This window comes from Schistocerca nitens, chromosome 7 (genome assembly GCF_023898315.1).
Source record: "Schistocerca nitens isolate TAMUIC-IGC-003100 chromosome 7, iqSchNite1.1, whole genome shotgun sequence".
Taxonomy (NCBI): Eukaryota; Metazoa; Arthropoda; class Insecta; order Orthoptera; family Acrididae; genus Schistocerca; species Schistocerca nitens.
Genome location: NC_064620.1, coordinates 626,567,671 through 626,584,447, shown reverse-complemented (window position 1 = coordinate 626,584,447; position 16,777 = coordinate 626,567,671). Strand labels below are relative to the sequence as shown.

At 40.5% G+C, this 16,777-nt stretch overlaps 1 protein-coding gene across 1 annotated transcript in view; it reads left to right on the top strand.

The window, feature by feature from the left end:
• LOC126195428 (Down syndrome cell adhesion molecule-like protein Dscam2) overlaps positions 1–16,777 on the top strand; it is an 879,015-nt gene that overhangs the window by 476,531 nt on the left and 385,707 nt on the right. The window contains exon 8 of the mRNA XM_049934039.1: positions 1,394–1,555. Within this exon, the coding sequence (XP_049789996.1) occupies positions 1,394–1,555 (162 nt within the window). The remainder of the gene's footprint in view (positions 1–1,393; positions 1,556–16,777) is intronic.

The window sequence follows — 16,777 nt, the reverse complement described above, 5'->3', positions numbered from 1 at the left end:
ATACATCTTTTAAAACTCTTGGTTCGAGAGTTGTAAAGCATAGCATCTTTGGAATGCAATGCAACAGATGAACTTTTAAAATAGTTTTTGCGCCTTCAGAGCCAAAGATTCCAGTATCGCTGCAATTGTTATTTATTTTCACTTAAGTTTTTTAGTTTCATACTTAATTTTGAGAATTATTCTTAATGCTCAGATTATTTCTTTCATACAATGGTACATGATGCTCCAATAGATATGAGGTTAAATAAACACATCCTGGAAGGTAATGGCTCACTGGGTTGATTGTTGCCTTTTTTTACTATTTTTATAGCTGTAGTAATTTCACATTGTTTTGCTCAAATTCATTGATGCTTGGCTTTGATCTTTTGCCACTTATATTATAGAACCAATTGGAGGCACTCCTCCTCGTTTGCCTCCAAAATCAAAACTGGATGCTATTGTTGGTTCACAACAAAATTCGATTGTTGTTCCCTGTGATGCACAAGCTAATCCTTTACCTGTCTTCAGGTGAGTTAGTGAACTTTTTCCTGCTGTCTTTTTAATTAATACTGCAACTGAGTTGTGCGTGCAGCCTTTCAAATTGAAGAATTTGAAAGACTTATTTGGTAGTGTCTTCATTTGTGTCTGTCTACTTTTCTTTACTTTTTACTTTTCTTTCTTTTTTTCATAAATATATATAAAAACTCAAATTGCCAGCTCTGTCATAATAACCCATTATCCTTCTGCAGATTTCATCCTTGTGTACCTCTCTTATGTCAAGTGATGGCTATTATTACATTTACTGTCACATTGTTTAACCAATTATAGCATATACATATGTCATATTCTCATTGTGGTAGCACATTATTTGCAGTGAGTCTATAATTTAAATTTTAGAGAATATGAATTTGACTATGAATTTACTGAAATAGTATTACTCAGCTGAGTGTGTGAGAATTAGAAACTAATTGACAAAGATCCATAGAATGTGGACCACAACAATTTGCAGAAGTGACATCAAAGTACATTGTCTGAGATATGCTGGCAGAAGTGAGTTGTGGATTTGATTATGCCATTTCTCCAAATTTTGTTTGTACTTCATTAACAAAGGACGTAATTGCACACACTGCTTCCAGTAGGTAGTTACTTATGCCTCATAGTGAGTCATTGTCCATAGTTTGCAGTCAGTAACTTCTGACCAAAGGCTAACAGAAATATTAGATACTTAATTTTAATATTTTCATTATTAATTCCAAAAATAATTTGGCAGATGAATGATGCTCTCCTGTTGTTTGACTTTGAAGTGTCAGAACTCGCTAAGAAATTACGGATCTTACTGAAACTAATTTACAGAGAATACAGACTACATTCACACCTAGACAGCTAAAATTGATGAAATGTTTCACATAAACAGCTGGCTACACATGACCAGTGTTTATCTCTCAATTCTAGAACCAATTGGCAGTACTCCTCCCCATTTGCCGCATGCAGTGAAAGTGGGTGCAGCTTTGGGTTATTTACATAACTCAGCTGTTATGCTTTGCAATGCTCAAGCTAGTCCAGTCCCCTTGTTCAGGTGAGAAAATTTACATTATTAAAATACTACTTGCCATACAAGGAAAAGATTTGTTGAAAGTTAACAGGCAGTTTAATAACCATCATGCAGAGTCGCAGATAGACACAACAAAAGACTGTCAGCAATTAAGCTTTTTACCCAAAAAGATCTTCATCAGAAATAGACAACATACACACGCGTGCGCGCGCGCCTCTGGCTGCTGAAGCCAGACTATTAGCAGCAGTTTATGATGAAGAAGCAACTGGGTTGTGAGGTTGAGGAGGAGGTTAGGGCAGGAGGGTTGGGGAGGGGAAATGATAGTAGGGTAGGGACACTAAAGTGCTGCTTGTGGGAGCATACAGTGACAAGATGGGGGTGAGGGTAGGGCAGTTAGGTGCAGTCGGGAGGCTAGACAGTGGGCAAGGGGGACAGTGGGGGGGGGGGGGGCAGAAAAGGAGAAAAATAAAAATACTGTGGCTGCATTGGGGGAATAGACGGTTGCCTCATGCCAAAATGGGAACAGGGAAGGGGTTAGGTGGGTAAGGACAGTGACTAACATGGGTTGAGGCCACAAGGGTTACAGGGACGTAAGACGCATTGCAGGCAGAGTTCCCACCAGTGCAGTTCAGAAAAGCTGTTGTTGGTGGGAAGGATCCATATGAGAGAAGCTGTGAAGCAGCCATTGAAACAAAGCATTTCGTGTTGAGCAGTGTGCTCAGCAACAGGGTGGTCCAGCCGTCTGCTGGCCACAGTTTGTCAGTAGTCATTCATGTGGACAGACAGCTTGTTGTTTGCCATGCACTTGCAGAATCCAGCACTGTGGTTGCAGTTTAGCTTGTAGATCACATGACTGATTTCACAGGTAATCCTGCCTTTGATGGGATAGGTGATGCACCTGACCAGACTGGAGTAGTTGGTGGTGAGAGTCTGTATGGGACAAGTCGTGCATCTAGGTCTGTTGCAGGGATATTGGTCACGAGGCACGGGGTTGGGAACAGGAGTGGTGTAGGGATGGACGAGGATTTCGACTACCTCTCGCTGTGCCCTGAAATGAAGAATGTCCTACCCGCTATCCTTCCTACCCCTCCCACAGAGGTATCCTGCTGCCCAATGAACCTACAAAATACCCTTGTCCATCCCTACACAATCCTTGCTTCCAAACCCTTACCTCATGGCCCATATCTTAGTAATAGACCTAGATGCAGGACCTGACTCATACATCCTCCCACTACCAGCTACTCCAGTCTGGTCGCAAGTGTCACCTATCCCATCAAAGGCAGGGCTACCTTTGAAACCAGTCATGTGATCTACTGCTAAGATGCATCTGCTGTGCTTCATTCTACATAGCAGCCATTCTGTTGGCATGAATGGCCATCAACCAACTTTGGCCAAGAAAAAACTGGACCAACCAGCTGTTGTGCATGCTGCCCAACACAACGTTATTCTTTTCAGTGCCTGCTTCACAGCCTGTGCCATGTGAATCCTTCCCATCTTGATCTGGTGGGATCTCTTCCTTCAATATATTGTATGTTCCTGCAACCCTCCTGGCCTCAACCTGCATTAGCCATTGTCCTTACCCAACCAGCACCTTCCCTGTTCCCATAGCAGTACTAGACAGTCCTCTGTGCCCTTCCTTCTCCCCACCTCGTCCATGTATGCTCCCACAAGCAACACTTTACTGTCGCCTGCCCCTATCCTGCTATCCCTCCACCCAATCCCAACCCCCTCCTTACCCTCACCACCTGGTTGCTTTCTTATCATGTGCTGCTGCTCGCAGTCTTGTACGTTGTCTATTTCTGATGAAGGCCTTTCTGGCCAAAAGTTTATATGCTGATAAGTCTTTTTGTTGCGCCTACCTGCAACACAGCATCTCCACTATATGGTGAGTAGCAACCATCCTTTTCATAATATTGTCATTATTCCATCCTGGATTTTTCATTGTCAGGCACTTTGACTTACATCTGCATTAAATACTGAAAAACTCATGGAAAAGTGAAATAAACATTATAAAGTCCATGATGTAATAAAAACAATATGGAAATGATAGGTTGCTACTCAGTACATAAAAGAGGTATTGAGCCATAGACATGTGCAATGAGAAAACAAGTAAACATTTAAGCTTTCAATCAAAAATTCATTCTTCTGAAATAGGAAACACACCCACATTAAAACAAGCACAACTCAGACACGCATAGGTACCATCTCTGGTTTGCTGGGGCCCCAGTGGCCGGAGACGTAAGCCATGAATATGTGAGTTGTGAATGTGTGCATGTTTCCTACATCAGAAGAAGGGTTTTTGCCCAAAATTTTAAAGTTTAGTAGTCTTTTTGTTGTTTCTGTCTGTGAGTCATGGAAAAGTAAAATGTATAGGGAGTAGAACCATGGGTCATCAAGAGTATGGAGTCACTGATGATTAACAGGGTACATTTCACAGAGTGAAGATTTTAAATTTCTAAATTTTTTACGCAGTTATTAGAAACAAAGTAGAAGAGTTGTCCATGTTCTCAAATGGAACAGGGCAGACTTCTGTTAGTATGACGATTGTTTTAGTATGAATTAAGAGTGGTAAATTTGAGACAGATTTGCAAATTAATATCGAGCAACAGTTTATCTGTCAGAGGTGTGGCTCAAATCAAACATCTCCTCTGAACTTGATTATCTCATAGGTATATGCTTCAAAGGGTTGATTATGACATGTGAAGCTGGTTGTGTTGCATTGTTCACTCTGATCTAAAACTGAAGCTACAATGTACATCAGATGCAAATGTTGAAACAGAAGCAGAGTTGTTGTTTGTTGAAATAAATATATCTGATCATAAATTTTTAATGGGAGTGATCTGTAAACTACTTAACATTTATGATTTATCACCTTTCCAATCACCTTGTCCTCAAAAGTGTCACAGTCTGAGCATGTAATCATTATGGGAGACACAAATATAGAACTGCAGTTAAAATTTCACTCTGTAGAGAATCTAAGGAGACTGCGTCATAGTAACAGTATGAGTGTTGTACCTCTGGATCCAGGCAATTACAGACCATACCGTCACAACCTTATATTAGCAACAAAGAGACCAGATCAAGTAATGCATGCCAGTTAGACTTTTGCTCCAGGCCCTTCTGCCTATGGTGCTATTCTTAATATACTTAGTGCTGACCGTCAGAGGAAAATCTCACCTAAAAGCCTACAAACGCTTAACACCATCTAACTGTGATGAACTACAGAAGAGTTATTGAGATATTCTGTGGAAGGATCTGAGTAATGAGCCAACATTATATGGTAAAGTTCAGAAATTTAGTCACAGAGTGACTGTATTGAATGACAAACATGCCCCTCAATGGTTCATCAAAACTCCATGCTGCTGCTCCATGGCTAACTACAAAATGATGCCAAATCATGAATAAACAGAAATTAGCACGTAGAAGGTTCAAGCAAAATATGTCAGCTGGACTATGTAAAGTGGACAGGGAACTGCAGATCAAAGTGATGCAAAACATGCACAGTGCCAAAATCAGGCATGCATTGTGTTGATCCTGCAGAACTGTGAAAAAACGGTGCAACTTGCCAAAACCAGTCACGAAATGTGTTCGAATCCTGTAGCACTGTGAAAAACTGCAACTTCAGCCTAGGAAGAGCATAATCTGAGGCTGTTTTTTAAGTCTCTGCAGATGAAATAAATAATTTTTATCAGCAGCTGCAAGCTCTCAAATTGTGATAAATTTTCAGCCTCTACATGGCACCTTCTTGACATACATGTTTTTCTTAAAGCATGTTTCTACACATACTCTAAAGAAAGCAATCAAGATAATCTCTTCTAAGGCAGTAGGTAATGACGGCCTAAAAATGTTATCTGTGCTATTATTCCAGTACTCATAGACATGTATTGCTAGTAGTTCATATCCTACTGAGTGCCAGCAAAGCATAATTTGGCCAATACCAAAGAATGATAAATACCAAAGGATGATGATCCAAAACCACCAGGGGACTGTGGGCCATTCAGTATATAACCCACAGTATCTAACAGCTCATACATTATGAACAACTGAACAGCAACTGTATCAATCAAAGTAACTCCAAAAACAATCGATTATTGATAAAATTATGTAGTTGGATAGGTAAAAAGTCTACTCTCCAAGTGATGGCAGAACACACACATTGAAGACTGCTGTGATTGGCAAGCTTTTGAAGTCAGTGGCTCCTTCTTCAGACAGAAGGGTTGAAGGCAAAGGAAGAAGGGTGAAGGAAAAGGCCTGGAGAGGTCTAGGAAATGGGGTAGATTTTTTAAAAGTCACCCAGAACCGCAGGTCAAAAGAGACTTAGTGTACTGGATAAGAAGGAAAGACTGATTGTTGGGGACTGCATCGGACGAGATTTGAAAACCTGAGAGCTTAAATGTGGAAGACAGGGTAATAGACGAGACAGAGATTACTACTAAAACATTGTGCACAAGTTAATAAGAGTGAGAAGCTAAGTGCATTGCACATAACAGAGGTGGGAAGGGGCAGTGAAAATAGATAGGAAAGACAATGAAAGATGTAGAAAACTAAAACAGAGCGAAGCAGAGAGTAGTTACAGTGAAGAAAAGTTGAGACAGAAGAAATTAACCTAAATGAAGGCCATGTGAGCGGTAAGAACCAATGACATGTTGTAGTGCTAGTTTCCATCTGCCGAGTTTGAGGAAATCGAAGCAAAGTAATTGATAACATTAAACTTGCCATAGACAGGTGTGAAGCAATCATTTTAACACTGCTTGATTTCAGCAAGGCTTTTAATACTATTAATGTTATATTACTTTTGAAAATGAAACGGATAAATTTCTCAAAACTGTGGTTCAACAGCTACATCAGAAGCAGATGCCAGTGAGCCATCTGCGAGTCAAAGTCCTCATGTAAATGTGTGCCCTCTGCAGCCCTTAAGGCTTCAGCCCTCATTCACTCCTTTTCTTGCCGGATACCAGTGATGTTTCATTTGTGCCTCATTTTCATCACTATCAGTTGCATGCAGATGACATTCAGTTGCACTAAACCGGCTGCCCTAAGAGACATTACACTGCTATATCAGTTATGAATGACAACCTATTGTTCAAACAATGGAAAATCCAGGATAAAATGATGACACTATTACGAAACCTATTGTTCAGTTTCACAGTGGGTGCAAAACATGGTCTTGTACCAAACACTAGAAAGTTGCAGGTAATTCTGATGTTCATCTGAAAATTAATTAGCAGACATATTCACGAAACAGTTCTCCCAGTACTTCTTGATGATATCCAGTTATTTTATCAAAGAACGGTAAAAATGTCGAGTTAATCTTGGATGAGATCTAAATTTGGAAGAACAAATTGTGACCAGATGGAGGAAGTCTCACTCTTGCCTATATAAGTTCTAATAATTTAGATAAATGATTCTATCTGAAACAAACAAAAATTAGCTCAGTCTTTAGTCATGCCAAAGTTTCACTATTTCAATACATCACAAATAATGAAAACTCCGGATAACTCGAGCTAGTTATGAATTCTTGGGTGAGATATATGTGTTACATTTGGTTGTTTTATGACATCAGTTCTTCCTGTGTTCAATTACATTCAATGTGACCAGATAGCATATATGATTTTCACATGCTCCGTTTACTTTATTGGTTTAATAGCAATTGGTGGCCTCAACACCTCTCCTTACATATTAGATGTGTATCATTATTCCACAATCTCAATGGAATATTACATAAATTAAAGGAAAGGCAACCACTCGCTCATAGCTGCTTTATGTGTGGCATGTAGAGACATTCGACAGAAAACAATATTTACTGGCTTTCCAGCTCTTGTTCTTTCTCTAGTAGAGAAGGCACACACACACACACACACACACACACACACACACACAGGCACCCAAACAAACACATCTGCAGTCATGAATGTGTTCATCTGTGTATGTGTAGTTGGGTGGATGAATCTGTGTAATTCTATTTGAGGAAGAGCAAGAGCTCGAAAGTTAGAAAATAATATTTTTTTGTTGCATGTTTGTATGTGCCAAACATCAGTCAACTATAGGTGAGTGGTTGCCTTTCCTTTTGTTTTACATATAATTTCCTAACTGGAACACCAGATGAGATTTGTCTTGCATCTTGGCTGTATCTTTGCATAGCACTAAATCTTCCTCAATCTCTGTGTCAGCTATACAACAGTTCCAATCTGTGTCTTACCCAAAGCCACTCTATATTCATGAGGAGATTAAAGCTTAATATTTTAACATCATCATAGCTTCCCTCTTTGCATAACCTAGCTGTTTTCTTTGTGTTCAGTGGGAAACCAGTTTTTCTGTCACATTGTAAACTGTCCATGTTTTTCTAATATGACTCTATTTCTGTTTTCTTCTGACCATCTCCCCTTTAATATTACTCTGTTGTTTCTTGCTCTCTCTCTTCCTTACCAGTCAACTTCTTCTCTCAATTGATTCCTTCCGTACTACTGCCACATACTTCTTTAATGTGATTAGTCAAACTTGGCAAGAACACAAAATTGCTTAATAAAATTTTATGTAATTGCATAGATAAAAAAATCTATTCACCAAGTGGCAGCAGGTGAGTAGCAGCAATACACGTATAAATAAGGTATTATGTATGCAAGCTTTCAGAGCCAGTGACTCCTTCTTCTGGCAGAAGTGTTGAAGTGGAAGGAGGAGGGGTGAAAGAAAAGGACTGGAGAGATTTAGGAGAAGGGGTAGTGTTTAGAAAAGTCACCCAGAGAGACTTACCCGATGCGATGAGAAGGAAAGAGCTTCCCATGATTTGGGGTTCTGGGTGACTATCCCTTTTCTTAAATCTCTGTAGTCCTTTTCCTTCACCCCTCTTCCTTCCCCTTCAACCCTTCTGCCAGAAGAAGGAGCCACTGACTCCAAAGCTTGGGTAGGTAATACCTTTTTTATATGTGTGTTCTTCTGTCGACAATTGATGAGTAGATTTTTTTATCTATACAATTACATTATATTTTCAAAAATTAATTACATTTGTTAATAAAATGTTAGTAAGACTTAATGTACAGTAAAAATACTAGAAACTGAGGTGATTAACAGGAAGTGCTAGTTTTTTGAGTGAAAATAAACATATGCAGATTAACATGCAGCTCATTTGGCAAAATGTTAGCATTAAATACTGCGTAGACCAGGGATGAAGCCATGATTGTTTCCAGAATTTTCATGGGACTTAATTTGACTGACTAGAGCAGTACTGTGTGTCCCTGGCAAATGCAGAGGTGTAATATACTTCATCTACTCATTTTATTTTGATTGGTAGTTTACTTTATAAATGACAATGATGATGATGTTATAGAGGAAAGGAATACCTCTCAAATTATCCTAACATTCTGAGAGAGTTTTCCAACATTTTTGGGAGGATGCAGTTGACATTTTATGACTACAATATCTGACAAACCCAACATTTTCTGGGTATTCATTTTGCCAGTTTCCTATTAGAAATGAAAGCAAAATATGAACTGTGTTTGTAGTGTAATTTCCTGGACAGTTTCTGTACTCTGGGTGCAGCTGCTTCACATATCTACAACTTGATTTGGCAAAGGTCTCTAGGGGGTACACCTCTTCATAGCTCTTTAAACAATAATTTTTTCCACTTACAGCTATTTGCACTTCACTGTTGGAAGTTGTAAACAGTGCTGCCAGGTGTCTAGGATTTTCACATTGACTTGACTGTAGGAGTGTCTTAGTAATAAAGAATAAATGTATTAAAATTTCACACATGATGCAACATTTTTTGATACATATCAGTCTTTGTGATATAATATCTCCTGAACTATATGTTGTACCATGACATAATTTTGTTGGTGCATTTAGCAGCATATGTGTCGTACAATGATATATTGGTGTTGATACTTTCAGTAGCGTATGTGGGTACTGTTTGTGAAATAAGCTGTGAGTAGAGTTAGTGCCAAACAGCATGCACAATCTGGTAGTTTTTCGTACATCTCAGGTGTATGGCATCATATCTTCTGAATTATGTGTGGTATCATGATATAATCTGGTTGGTGCATTTTTTGGGTGCATTTAGTGGCATATGTGAATACTGTCTGAAAAAAATGCTTGTGAATAGAGTTAGTAGCACAGCAGTAATGAGTTTAAACATCATGCGTGATGTTGCAGTTTTTCACACATCTCATTGTTTATGATGTCATATCACGTGAACCATGATAGTTGGATGGTTCCTACCCCCCACAGCAGTTGTTGCTTGGCAGTAAGGGATATGTGTATCAAGTTTGATCGAAATCACTCCATTGGTTTAGTAGGAGATGTGGAACATACACATACATACAAACATACATACATTTTTGTAATATGAATTGATTATCTGAATGAAAAATTCTACATTAACCCAAAGAATTCTCAGGCAAAGAGCTGCTGGCTATCTGAAGCTCAGGGAAGCATCTAGAAAATGATTTAGAATCCATGGAAGACATTGGAGAGGCCTGAACTAAATTCAAAATTATAACTGGTAATCATCAATTTATGGCAAAACCAAGCACCACAGTTAATAAAACAAGGACAGAAAAATGTAGAGAACATTTTTGGGGAAAATCCAAAAGGAGTACATGAGCTAATTTTGTTCGTTTAACTCCTCAACTGCATTTCACAGTGTACAATAATAATAATAATAATAATAATAATAAGAAAATGATTGCATGAGATATGAATTCTAAGTTGCACATAATGGATAAAGAATGGAAAAGATGATTTTCATGGGCTGAGATTAGAAGCAGTCACAGCAACACTTGGTTTGAGAAAAACAAAATCAGTGTGAATGGGGTAAGTAGTGATACTGGTTAACAAATACACCACTGACATGTTTACAGGACATGGCCACATACATTATTTCATGAGTTCAAAATAGCAAAATAATGGTTTTGGCCACTGACATTCCGCAAAGCAATTTCATACAAAATATGCAGCCAAACAGTATCAACATAAACAGAAATATAGTTCACTGTATTTTATGTATAAGTTATCAGTTTATTGTCCTCTTTCTGATCAGATTATATGGATTATTGCAGTATAACAGATCTCAAACTCAAATCTTTGAAATGAGGCAGACAGTGTGTTTCATTATTTGAAAGATCTATTGGAAGACAGTTTGCCTTATTGCTCCTTGCTTGTTTGAATGGGATTCAGTTCGCTCACTCAGAGTTTTGTTTTGGCATTGAAATGTTCTATTTTTTATTTATAATATTTCTTATAGCTCTATGAAATGTGCCTAAAGTGATAGTTTGCAATTACAAGTCTCGTATGACAGCTGTGGTTTTACTTAGTTACATAGTTGCACATAGTGTGTATTACTTTTGAAATTATTTGGTCCATATCTTGCAACCTGCAGGACAGGGGTAGAGACAGTTTGATTATGATAGTGACAATAGGAACTGTGACAGCATAAAATGCAAATATGGCAAGAACAAATATGATTTATGGAACATAGTACTTTATAGAACCACCTTAAGATACAATGAAGTACAGGTTGCGCGTAGCACTGAACATGTTGAATGGACAACAATAATACAGGTTACAGAGTACGCCGAGCACTTGTTTGTGATCGCTTAAATAAAGCTGTTTCTTTGGCAGCTCACCAGTGTGTGCCAGGGGCCCATCCCAGGTGCTTCTATAAGCAGGTCTGTGAACTGTATGGGCATGCGATATCTGAAATTGCATGCATCATGAGTGAAGGTACATCAGTCCTATCTTTCAGGGGATGGGAAAACCACATACATATTTAAAAACACTAGGCACAGAAAAATGCAAGGTCATAAAAAATGTGTGGTACAAAAAAAATCGAGGTACAGAAAATCACTGGTACTGAAGAAAAGCACTGATCTCACTAGGCAATGAGAATACTAGTCAGCTGATGATAGTGTTGATGTCCATTTAATTGCCTGATGATGGAGACTGCTGCAGCATGTGATGAGCAGGCACTGACGAGTAGGGCGGAAGTGGTGAGGGGCGGTTTTGAATGCCATCCCCCTCTCATGATAGACCGTATTGCAGGACTGGGGATGGCGTCTCCACAACGATGTCCTCATCAGGGTCAGTGGTCAACGCCTGAGGTGTCACTGGGGGTGTCGGAGGCGAAGGGCGCACCGGGCCTGGCAATGGACGTGGCAGCAGTGGTGTCAGGTGCAGTGGGATCCGCACTGGCAACAAGTCGAGCAGTGGGAGCAGAAGTAGGGACTCCAGATATTGATACACCAGACAGTCACCCTTGCTGTGGCATGAACTGGACCATCTGTGACACAGGAACAGGCATCCACGGTGGTGGGGGGGGAGGGGGGGGCAGTGACCCCACCGGGACAGATCCCACTGTGCTTAGCCACAGCTGGTCAAAATGACGGGATACCCACTCATCTGGAGTGTGGATGATTCACAGGCACTGTGAGTGGCGAACACCACTAGTATGACAAAAAGATGCAAATTCTCGAGAAACAAACTGGGGGCCGTTATCGGTAACCTCAGTGTACGGAAGACCCTCAATTGCAAAATTATAGACAGGCCCAAAATAGTGGCCGCCAAGAATGTAGATGGACCATACACCATGTAGGGAAACTTGGAATAGGTGTCCACTACAATGGACCAATACTGATTTAGGAAGGGCCCAGCAAGATCAAAACATAGATGCTCCCATGGACACTGTGGCATTGCCCAGGGGTAAAAAGATTCCTGTGAGGCTGCCTGTTGCGGAACACAGTGAGTGCAGGTGGTGATAAGCCATGTAATGTCTCCATCTATGTCTGGCCGATTCACATGCTGGTGAACCTAAGCTTTGATGCAAGAAGTCCCCCAATGATCGACATGTTGAAGCTGTAGTACATTATGATGTAAGGAAGCGGCGATCACAACTCGGGGAGTAGCGTCCTCCATAGCTAACAAAAGAACCCTATCAGCGGGGATCACAACTCAGGGAGCAGTGTCCTCCATAGCTAACAAAAGAACCCCACGAAAGGCTGGAAGGAGAAATAGTTACGCAAGGGATCCAAGGCACGGAATGGGGATTTTTCCAGTCACCCTTGCTGCACAAAAGAGTGGACTCGACTAAGTATGGGATCTTCAGTGACAACTAATGGTATCATGGCAATATTGGTGGGAAAACGATCGGCTGCATTCTCGTTCTCAGTATCTAAACAGAAATAAAACCACTCATCCTGATCGAACGCTGGGTCTGGCCAGATCGCAAGGCGAGATATGGCATCAGCATTGGCGTTTTGTGCCATCGACCAGTAATGGACGTAATAATGATTGTGGGACAGGAAGGGAGCCCACTACTGCAAACAATGTGCTGCCCTGTCCAACACAGAAGCTGAAGGGTTAAAAAGAGCAATCAATGGCTTGTAATCCATGATTAAAAGGAGATTAGAAACATACAAAAAGACATGAAATTTGCTGAGGGCAAAAACAATTGCTAAAGCCTCCTTTTCAATCTGAGAATGAGGCTGCTGTGTAGGAGTTAGTCTTAGAAGCATAAGCAATGGGTCGTTCGTATCAGCACATGTAACTGTGTGCCAACACCATGTCGAGACTGTGCTGAGAGGAATCTGTAGCCAACAAGAGATGCTGACCCAGGTGAAAAGTGTCCAGACATGGGACAGATTGAAGTTCAGACTTATGCAAAGTGGATGCTCAGTCACAAGCTGGGGACCAGGAAAAAGTCACATTTTTACACAAAAGTGTGTGCAGGAGCTGAGCAACAGTGGATGCATCTGGTAGAAACTTATGATAGTAGGGCCTACCCAACTTTAGGTAGAAATGCCCGCAGTACCTTAATAGAGCTCAGCTGTGGCAGAACCGCAATTGTGTCAACATGGTGACGCAACGGCTTGTTCCTTGTCCAAGAAACCTCGTAACCTAGGTACTGAATTGAAGGCCAAAAAAATTGAAATTTGGCAAGATTGTACTTGAGGCCCGCAGACTGCAAGACAGGAGACAATGAACGGAGATTGCTAAGGTGGTCTTCAGTGCAAGAAGCCATAACAATGATATTGTTGAGGTAATTGATACAACTGGGCACAGAGGCTGTCAGCTATTCTAAAAAATGCTGAAAAATTGTGGGCAACCTAGCAACACCAAAAGGCATGCATTGATATTGGTATAGACTGAAAGATGTATTGACAGCGAGACTGTTCCTAGTACCCTCATTCAAGGGGAGCTGGAGGTATGATTTTGACAAATCAGTCCTGTAAAAGTAGTGGCCACCTGATAATTTTGCGAGGAATTTGAGGCCTGGGCAAAGGGTATCTATCTGTCGCAGACTGTGCATTAATCCCGAAACTGAAGTTGTTGCAAAGGCAAAGCTTTCCTGTTGGAATCTTAACAATTATCAGTAATGTAGCCCATTCACTTGAATAAACAGGCTGAATGACATCGAGCAACATCAGATGGTATAAGTCTGCCTTGACAGAGTCAGTCAACATGACAGGCACCTACCACGCCTGACAAAAAAACAAGGGTGGGCTGACTCTTTCATGGTAATGTGAGCCTGAAAAGCAGTAGAACAATCGAGCCCAGTGGAGAATGGCAACAAAAACTCAGAGCAGAGGAACTCCTGAACAGATCTGTGGTATGGGAATGATCATCAGCAAGGAAGATGAGAGGGCAAACTGCAGATTTTTAAGATACAAAGGGTGGAGAACTGACCTAGGATCAGAATCTACTATTTATTGTAGTTAACCAATGTCCATGAAACCTCTGTGAGCGGAGGGGAGCCCAGATCGATGCATGTTTGTTCGTTTACTAAAGTCACTGCAACTCCTGTGTCCACTTGCGTTTTTAACAGTTTATTAAAACATGCAAGTCAATAAACAATTCATTCGAAGAGATAGTCATTGTAGAGATACAGTTTATGTCCATTGTTACTGCTGTGCCCTCCACATTACACACTGATGCAGTGTGGCCTTTCTTTTGACACTTGTGGCAAACAGCCCAACACTTAGGGCACTCAGCTCACTTATGTTGGATGAAGCATTACTGGCAAAACAGAAGGGGGACATGCTGCCGCTTTTGTGATGTGACCTGTTGCTGCTGTGGCCATAGCCAATGCAGCCATGCAATGTTGAGCCAACGGCTGTACTGCTGCAATGGCTTTCTCCTTGTCCTGAACACTTGCAGTGTGCCTAATTGGGGTTAACTAAATAACTTCTGGCATCTCCTCCCAAGCAGCAATCTGACTGCCTGTGGCTCTTGACACTTGATAGGACTGTGCTATATTGAGCACATCTGTAAGTGTCGGATTCTCACATTGATGTGCTTTTTGTGGACTTCCCTATCTGGGGCCAGACAAATAATACCACACACCATATGATCAGCGTAGGATTCCTGATGGGTACTAGTGAAAAATTTACGGTGACAGCTCAACCTGTGTAATTCTGCAGCCCAGGCTTTGTAAGATTGGTTAGGGCATTTCTGGAAATGGTAAAATTCTACATGCATTGCAGTGACGTGTTCTTTCACAATAATAGGTTGAGAGAAGCTTGCAAATTTCATCAAATGATAAGCTGGCCGTTTCTTGGAAAGCTGCAAGTTGGCACAACAACTGATATATGCACAAAGAAAGCCAAGAAAAAAAGAAAGCCCACCACAGGTTTGCATCACTCACACAGAAAACCTGGAAATTTTTGTGTAACCATGTCTTGTAGGAGTCCCAATCATCAGACAATTCATCATATACCGGAGAGTGTGTTGGTTGCTCTGATGGAAGAGTAACCTGCAGCAAACACGCAGATGCCACTTGACTGAGAGAGGTTTGAGAGTTTGCTGTTGTCCCGTGAAAGCTTGAAGCTTGCTGCTGGGTAATGATACGTTGGAGTACATCAAGATGTTTGTTGGGTGACTTAACACTGACACTAACACGTGGAGAAAGTGTAACCCTCACTTGTTGCCAAGTTTTTTATATCAAGAACAAACACAGTTAATGAAGCATAGTGCTTCATAGCGCTCACATAAGATTCAGTGATGTACAGGTTGCCCATAGCCCTGAACACGTTGATTGAACAACAGTAATACAGGATACGAGACAGGCCAAGTGCTCATTTGTGATTGCTTAAATAATTCTGTTTCTTTGGCAGCTCAACAGAATGCTCCAGAGGCCAACCTGGGTGGCCTCTATATGCGGGGCTGTGAACTGTATGGATGTGTGATCTCTGAAATCGCACATGTCGTGAGTGAAGGGACATCAGCAAATACGATCTTGTGTAAGCCTACATAAATGTTATATGACACAGTGAGCTATAAGAGAGAAAAATTCAGGTAAATTGTCCCACCAAGGAACTTGGGGAAATGGGGTCTCGTAAGAAAGAAAGCTCCTTAATGGTAACGAGACAAAATAAGCATTCAAAAGGAAGGGCAGAAATTATTGTTGTTTGAAGACACAGGTCATTAGCTGTGTTTTGAAGCTGGAGATATTATTTGGTGTCTGGCATTGTGGCGGCAATCATTCGAGAGTTGAACAGAAGGGATACTGAAATGAATATTTCTGCTGTGTTGTTCATGTAAGAGTGCTGAGGCCAAGAAGAATAAGGATAGTCTGTAGACACTGACCATATTGTAAAGCAGCCAGCGTAGGCATGAAAGTCTATGCTTGTAACTATGATAACTGTACATTAGATAGTGAAATATGACTGAAATGAGAAATGTCAGATATATGTCATACACTCCCATGTATGACAAATTCAAAGCATTATGGGCTTTTCTGAGATAAACCTTATCAGGATGACATCACTGTAGTCAACAACTGGAAGTACAAACATTGGTACAATATTCTGTTTCAAGTTCAAAAGGAAAGAACTGATTGTATTTTGTAAGATGTCAAGAGATACTGATGCCTTCTTGGAAGCTGTAGCCCAGCTTTAATTTTAATTAATTTTACTGCTACATTAAAATATTATGGTAATTGGCTTCATAGTAAGAGTAAATGCTATTGATGAGCAGCAGCTGGACATCACTACTGGTTAAGAAATATGTGATCAGCTGTGAATGAAGTGAGAGCTGGACAGTAGGTGTTACTGGTATCAAAAATGCTAAGGAATTAAACGTAGCTCCTGTATAACATTTTCCGCTGTGTATGATAAGACTCTTCCATGTAAAATGTTTTCTCACTGGAGTCCCCCAAATTCCCTATTAGAAACGATGTTAGCATTCCCATCTAACATGCTTCTGTCTCACACAAGTCGCACTGTCTTTCTGTTGGTGCCACTTTTTCAAAAACTGTGG